Here is an 8,252-nt window from a genome sequence, read left to right on the forward strand (position 1 = left end):
CAGCGATGCACTGTGTACCTCAGAGGTCTATGATCTTCCCTTTGGAATGGGTTCCAAGTTCTGTGCTGCTAAATGGTTTCGGTACCTCCCAACGTGCCCTAAACAGCCCCCAGGACACAGTGCAAATGAAAACAACAGCTATGCGCAGGAGAACCGTAACAAAATTAATTCAGAAAAGGACACGGAAATGAATGCTGACACAAGGATATAAGGCTACTCCAGCAGCAAGACAGACTTGGGCTACTAATCTGTTGAAGCCGTGTCTTCCTTTTAGCTGCCTGTCTTCAGGTCTTTGGGGCAGCGTTTAGAGCACGACACGGGTGAACATCGTTCCTGCAGGTTATTCCAGTAAAGTCACTCTGTGATCTTCAGCATGTCAGTTTCTCTGCAGCAAATATGCCAGTTTGAGGAACAGCTGACAGAAAGTGGGGGACCCAGCAGTGCTCATGCTGATCCCAAGAAAAGAGGCTACTGGCCTGAGTCTCACGGAAGCTATCCTCAGCTTCTGTCTTACAGACTGTCCCTGTGTTGTTGGCCAAATGGCATAATCTGTCTTGATTTTTTGTTCCCCCACCTTTTAGCCTAGTTATATTCACTTTGTAAAGTGTTTGAAGGACACACAGGTCTGTATTCTTCCACTCCACACAGCATGGTTTGAAACTTTCCTCCAGCCGAAGAAGCCTCCCTCCAAATTAAGCAGCTGCTTCTCTAGCAGAAGAGCAAAAAGTCACCGTGACTAAATTGCTCTTTGTCCAAAATTTCCCAATTATTTTTTCTGTTTGCAATACTTCACCAGAAGTGGTAAATACAGGGGTCATTTCGTAGAAAAAGAGCTAGGGGAACTCATTAGCATAACTCATTAGCATATGCCACACCCCCTGACATCACTGGAAGTGTGTCATAAGGCCACACACCCCGCCCCCAACGGTCCCAGCCGCTGCTGCCGGCCTTGCAGCTCCACTGCCGAGCCCCATGATGGGCCCGGCGGTGGACCTGCAAGGCCGGCGGGAGTGCAAGGAAGCCCCGCGAAGGCCCTCCCTGGCCCCAGGCAGGCAGGGGTGGGGAGAGGCAGGGAGGAAGCAACTTACCCTTTCTCTTCTCCTGCCTCCTCCTGGCTGAATGAGGGCCGGAAGCGGGATGGCCGGAAGCAGGGGGCGGGGCTTCGTCATGTGCCCCGCCCCCCATACCTCACCCGGGGGAACTGCAATCCCCCGCGATCCCCCCCAAAATGACCTCTGGGCAAATATCCCGTTATTAGTCTATGTACTAATAATATACTCTTATTTGCTTCTAAGACACCGTGGTCCCATCTTATCTTTGTTGTTGGCCTCTAGCAGAAGAGGCACTTAAGCTGGAGGGAGGCTCTTGGGGCTAGAGGAAACCTTTAGACTTGGCTGAGCAGAGCAGTGGATGAAGGCCACACTGCTTGAGTCATGTTATCTCCTACAAGTCTCTTGGTCTAAACTGTGGTTTCCAGACATATCTGTGATGTAAAATTATTGGTTCCAAGCTTCCTTCAGGATTTCATGAAAGCCATATGCAAGAAACCAAGAAGTGCTCTACACACAGAAGAATGCACTAATGTATCTTGTGCCTTATATTTTAAATCTGTCTAAAAGGAAGGAATCGCCCTGACCTGGATAGCCCAGGCAAGCGTGATCTTGTCAGATCTTGGAAGCTAAGCAGGGTTGACTCTGGCAAGTACTTGGATGGGAGACCTCCTTGGAATACCAGCAGTCAGGAGGCAGGGACAGGCTTTATTCAGCCACCTCTCTGAATATCCTCCAGGCCCCCAGTAGGGGTCAGTCACCAGAGGTCGCCATGACTTCCAGGTGCACACGCACAAAAATGTAAATAAATAAATAAATAAATAAACAAACAGAAGGAATCAATAACCGGACATCTCACAGATGCACAGGGAAAGGTCTTTGATCACTTCCTCATATAAACATAGCAAAGTGGAGACTTCTTGGGCTTACTATTGGTACTATCCAGAAGCATCTTCCAAGACGCATGGGATCTTAATGTGAGGATTCTGAAACATGGACACTCAAGTTTTTCCTCTGAATGCTTAAAAAGGCCAAGTCTCATTCTGGTGACTACTGGAATGTCTTTCTTTGCTTCTCCAATGTATGTAAATGGTTTTGTTAAATTCCTAGGAAAATTTACCTGATCGGAATAAAATCCAAATAAAGCCATGTCTCAACAAAATTCTTAGGGTGTTCTCTGTCCCTTTCTTCTCTTTATAGAAATCCCTACTTTGCTCAAGGTGTACCCCAAATATGTAAGCTATATTTCTGGCATACTCAGGATGAACAGAGAAAATTTCCTTCTGGAGTCTGTGCCGACTTTTCCCACTTGTCTCGTCTGCCGCTCTCTTCATCTGCAGGAGTCCCTTGCCGTGACCCAGACTTCATACATTTGGTAGACAGTTCAGCATGTGTTTCCATTATAATACTTTATTTTGTTTAAATTTAACAGCCCATAAGCTATACACCAAAAAATAAATTAATTAAGAATTAGAAACAAGAGCAAAGAAAATTTTAGCCACATCAACTGTGCATCATAATACTGTATGTTTCGTTGGGCAAAGATTGTGCCCCCTGCATCTCTACATTTTCCACTTCTGTACCCACGAGTTTCATATAAGTTGACCTTTTTTTATTTCTTGAGAAGCAGTTTATTCAGCTGTGACCCTCTCCCACCGTGTGGTAGAGGCTGATAAGCGAGCAGCGCTGTCAGCCTAGGCCAAGACCTAGGATGTTTCTGTGCCCTGCCACACCCATCCACTTAGAATGCCTATAGAAAACCATTCTTATATTTCAGGTTCATTGGGAATCAATATTCCTTCACTTGTTCCATGTGCACAGCTGTCTTAATTCAGCTAGTCTTTGCTCATACAGCCGAACGAGGATCTGCACACATGGTGTTTACAGCCTGGTCCAGCAGATGAGACTGTATCCATACTGCTCTGCATGAAGAACTGTACCCATCAGTTGCTCACATGTAGTTGATCCATTCAATTCCTTTTCTTTTATAAGACTGCATTCTTGCAGCTCTGGCTGCTGCATGTGCATCATCCATGTGTTAGAAACTCCATTCTGTTCATATTTGGTAATCAAGGACAAAAACTAGAAAACTGAGTCTGCAGCCTTTGAAGTATTTCAGTTTTAAAAGGTATCCCTAATTAATTAGGCAGGAGATTTTAAAATCATTAACTATTTGGACTCAGAATACATATATAAACTGTGGGTTGCAGGAGCTGTCTCAGAAGAGGAGAGGGCCTGGCTCAGCGGCAGATCCTCTACTTTGCATACAGGAGGTCCCAGGTTCAGTTGCTGCCATCTCCACTTAAGAGGATCAGGTAGTAGGTGATAAAAAGAAGACCTCTGAGACCCTGGAAAGCAGCTGTCGGTCAGAGTAGAAAATATTGACCTTGATAGCCCACTCATTATAAGGTAGCTTCATAAGAGCATAAGAAGAACTGGATCAGACCAAGGGTCCATGTGGATCTAGTGTACTTTCTCACACAGTAGCCAACTAGTTACTCTGGAGGGTCAACAACGGGGCATAGAGGCTGAGGCGTTTTCCCCTGATGTTGCCTCCCAGCACTGGTGTTCAGAGGTTTTCTGCCTCCAAATGTGGAGGTTCCCTGTAGTCACCATGGGCTAGTAGCCATTGATAGACCTATCCCACCATGAATCTAATCCCTTTTTAAAGTTATCTATGCCTGTGGCCATCACAACATCATCTGGCAGCGAATCCCACATTTAATTACTCGTCGTGTAAATAATTATTTCCTTTTGTCTATCCTGAATGTATTGCCCATCATCAGCCTCATTTGATGACTGGAAGAGGGTGAAAGAGTCTACTCTCTTTACCCCAGGCATAATTCTTTAAACCTCTATCTTGTTCCCTCCTTAGTCATCTCTTCCTTAAACTGAAAAGTTCCAGACCCTTCAGCCTTCCTCACAGGAGAGGTGCTCCAGCCCTTTAATCGAGTTGGTTGCTGTCTTCTGTACTTTTTCCAGGTCTGCAATGGTCTTTTTGAGATACAGTGGCCAGAACTGCACACAGTATTCCCAATGAGGCCACCCCATGGATCTATACAGGTGCATTCTAATATTAGCCATTATGTTTTCAGTTTCTTTCCCAATAATCTCCAGCTCAGAGTGTGCCTTACTGCAGCAGCACACTGGATTGACAGTTTCATTGAGCTATCCACTACGACCCCAAAATCGTTTTCCCTCTAGTGCATAGACTTGAAGTTGGGGTGTTTTGTCCCAATGTGCATCACCTCACACTTGCCTACATTGAACTTCATTTGCCACATAGTTGTTCTCTCACCTAATTTGTGGAGATCCTCCTGGAGCTCTTCACGGTCAGCCTTGGCTGTTACCCCCCTGAATAATTTTGTGTCCTCTGCAGACTTGGCCACTACACTGCTTACCCCCATTCCAAATCATTTCTGAACAAATTAAATAGCACCAGCCCCCAAACCAATCCTTGTGGGACTCCCATTGCTTACTCCCCACCATTGCAAGCACTTTCCATTGATCCCTACTCTCTGCTTCCTGTTGTATAATCAGTTTTTAATCCTTAAGAGGAGTGCTGGCGAGCAGGTCTGACTCACTCGGAGGCAGCTTCATCTCTTCAAGAGACATTCATCCTTTCTCTCACATGAAGGAATCTCTCTTCAAAGATGATACCCGATGACATGTACATAATCTTTAAAAAGCTTCTTCTCAACGTGTTTATTCAATATGCAGATTCAATAAATTAAAATGTAGTTAACAGACTAAAAATGTCTTTAATGGGACAAAAAGGTCTTTCTTTGCACCCTTAAACCGACCTGATAGTGTATACAATGCAATGGTTGAAGAGAGGAACCTACTTTTAATATTGGGTTCAGTATTTTTAATGTAGACCTACAATACTTTGAAAAATACTCTGTAACAAAAATGCTGTAGTGAAAATCAATAATAAAGAGAACTTTCACTTCTTACCAAAACGTATTAGTATTTTGTGTTATCTTTTTCCAATGGAGGAGAAACTAGATTTAGAGCAGAAGTCTAAATGTTTGCAATTTAGATAGGACAAAGTCTGAGTCCAGAGACACCTTTAAGACCAACAAAGTTTTGTTCTGGGTATAAACTTTCTTGTGCAAAGTGTGCATGCACGGGACTCATACTGTGTTCTGCTGCTTCAAACCAACACGGCTACCCACCTGAAGCAATTTATGTCTGTGTAATACATTGAAATGAATTCAACTTCTATCAAAATTAGGCAGCATGTTCATTCGGGGCAGGAATAAGGGCCAGTCTTCTGTTTCTTGGGTCTCGGAATATGTTGCTTTAGAGTTACAGTGATGGCCACTCACTGCTCATCGTGTCAATAAAGTCAGGCTGTCAAGCACTGTTCAGAGCCATTGGTAGTACCACAAACAAGTTCAGGCAGTAAACCTAGCCTATTCTGAGCTTTTATAGAGGACTGGGGATCAGTTTCCTCATAGATATTGGCCTGACCATGCATGGTAAGTGCATCTGTGATTGTAGATAGGACTACAGTATAAATTTGGAGCATCTCATGTGCCTGTGTTTGAGCCAGTTATGTTTAGGAGGGGTGGTCATGATTATCATTCAGACTAGCCCCAGTTTTTAAAAACTGATCTCAGTGCTAACTTTTCAAAACTCTGTGGCCAATTTCAGGGGTATTGCCTAATTTTTCAAATGTCTCATAGAGCAAATGAGAAAACCCTACATTTTCTAGATTCTCAAACACATTTGCTCATTCTCTTTTTTCAACACACATCTTGCTTGATGTGCTTTGCATGCCGTTAATAACTCTGAGACAACTGCTGCCCAGCCTCTATTTATGTTCAGCTGTTTCCAAGTAAAGCTTTGGAAACGGGACACAAAGAACTGAAGTAATGCAAACTGCCATGTTCCAGCTGCCAATAATATTCTGAGAGTTTGCAGTTAATAAGCACCCTGCAGATTATAGGTCGGATGTTGGAAGCTGCCTCTCCTAGATTCTTTTTCCACTTCTGCAAAGCAATTCCTGTGGCCTCATCACCAAAGCTTACCTGTAGAAGTAGCAGGGTATTTACTGAAGAGGCACAACTTGCGTGCATTTAGTTTACATTTTATAAACTCCAGTAGGCTCCATTTTTTAAAAAAGGAAATATTCTAACAGATTCTTAGAGATATGTAAAATTACATTTACAAATTTTATAGATTTACACATTTATCTCTCATTCCCTAAATGACCTCTCCTTCCTGCCCTATGTTTTACTTGTTGGTTTTATATTTTTATATATGTATTTTACCTTTGCTTTTATTATGTGTTTTGTTTTTAATTGTTAGGTGCCTTGGTGTCCCTGATGGGCTAAAAAGTTGGGATATGCATTTTGTAAATAATAATTATTAGTACAAAAGCAAACAGAATTTGTAATTGGCTGGTGTTTGTAGTCAAAGAGGAAGCAGGTGGAAGATATTATCTTTGATAACATGGACATGAGGCTATCAGGATTGTGGAAGAAGCTGTTTTATCTAGAAAGGTAGGAATAGTTCAGGGTGGAGGGTGCTGACAATTGGGTGTCATTGGGTGGAATTACAGAGCAATCCTAAGCAACTGTTGAGTGAGGAGTTTCAACCTCCCCCACACATTGACGCCCCTGATCTAAATTATTCCTTACCACATGAAGTTATACCTTGTTCAGAATGACATAGTCTATAGTTCCTGGTCAACACATTAGAAACGGAAAGGTAAACGGTGACAGTAGTACTGGGGTGAGTCCTAATTTGGGAACTCCGCTCTAGAAATGATCCATTCCAGACACACACTGCTTTATTTCAGGACTCTTGATAAAACAATCCAGTAGGACCAGATTATTTCTAGATTTAGCAACTGAGGTAATTGTTTCCATTGTCATTTTTTTTAAAGGTTGGGAAACTAACAAGTTTGTTTATAAATTAAGAACACCTCCACACGGGAGGAAACTCCTGTTCCTCTAGCCTGAAGGTGGATTACTACATAAAAGCAGAATTGCATAATTTAAGACTTCCCTTGTACAAAAACTACTCATAACTTTAGCTCCATGTAGCTTTTAACCTAGTATGCTTGGGATTTGATATCCAAGTGACATTTGCCCTCTGAGCAGCAGGGAAGCTATCGCACTGATATTTTCATGGAGGCTTTTACATTGTTTCTGTTGAGAAGCGAACTAAATGTAATGGGTTGGGTCCACTGCTGCAGTCAGCAGAAAGATTTTTGTCGTATTTTTGCCCCATCCAACCCAAGAAAGCTGATTTCTGTGGCTGCTTGACCCATGTGGATCCTCTAACAAAGATGGGGCAATTTTGCCTCCTTTCCTCTTCTCACTTCAGCTTCCCCCATTCCCCCCTCGCCATGGTTCTTAGTCCATGCAAGTCTCATGACTTTAGGAATAAATTTTCTTGAAATTGGAGGGGATTGCTAGGGGGGAGGAGAACACAGCAAATATCCTAATCTGCCAGTATTTTCTATTAGTAGGTTGCTGTGTCCAACCCAGTGAGTGCCACAATCACCTATGGGGAGGGGGCTCCCCACTCCCTCCAGGGGCACCCCACAAGAGTCCCAGCCAGGCAAAGCTGCTCCACTTTCCCTTCCCACCACCAGCCCAGCCCAGCCGCTCCTCTCAGGTGCCAGATGCAGCTAAAAGCCTCTTAAGGCAGCCACTGGGGAGGCAGAGGGGATGGTGCTTGGAGACGGCGGTGGGTGCCGGCAGACCACAGCAAGCCCAGGTGCGCTTCCTTGGAAGTCAGGCCCCCCTGTTGTCAACAGCATGGGCAATTTGGAATCCTGCTACTTGAACTTTCTCCTTCTGGAATTAAGGAGCTCACTCTGCACTTCCAACATGAGTCAACTAGTTGCTGGTGCTTTGGGCTGGTGTGGCATGGCTGTACTGCTGAAATTCAGAATTAAAGGGGGCGTGCAGGTGGGGGGGGGTGCAGCAAATTTGATAGGAGGCACCGCCCCATGTGCTTCACCACTGGCTACGGCCCTGAGGGAAAATGCGGTGGTAGTAGTGGGAACTGACCACATGGGCAGTCAGGGGGACTAGCTCTGCCAGTCACATATGCCATTTACTCCAAACCGATATGTTTAAACAAATGGGTCTGCCTTGTCCTCAAGGCATAGTACCAATTATAAAACACAACGGCGCATCAATAACATTATGGTTATTCTCTACATATGCATTTTACACCTAC

The 8,252-nt window shown here is 44.0% G+C and overlaps 1 protein-coding gene across 1 annotated transcript in view; it reads left to right on the plus strand.

The window, feature by feature from the left end:
- Window positions 1-211, plus strand: part of LOC107118897 (solute carrier family 23 member 1-like) — a 37,638-nt gene extending 37,427 nt beyond the window's left edge. Inside the window, exon 13 of the mRNA XM_015421288.1 lies at window positions 24-211. Coding sequence (XP_015276774.1) covers window positions 24-211 — 188 coding nt within the window. The remainder of the gene's footprint in view (window positions 1-23) is intronic.
- Window positions 212-8,252: the final 8,041 nt, after the last annotated feature.

The sequence above is a fragment of the Gekko japonicus genome, unplaced genomic scaffold (assembly GCF_001447785.1).
Source record: "Gekko japonicus isolate JY-2015 unplaced genomic scaffold, Gekko_japonicus_V1.1 scaffold443, whole genome shotgun sequence".
Lineage (NCBI taxonomy): Eukaryota > Metazoa > Chordata > Lepidosauria > Squamata > Gekkonidae > Gekko > Gekko japonicus.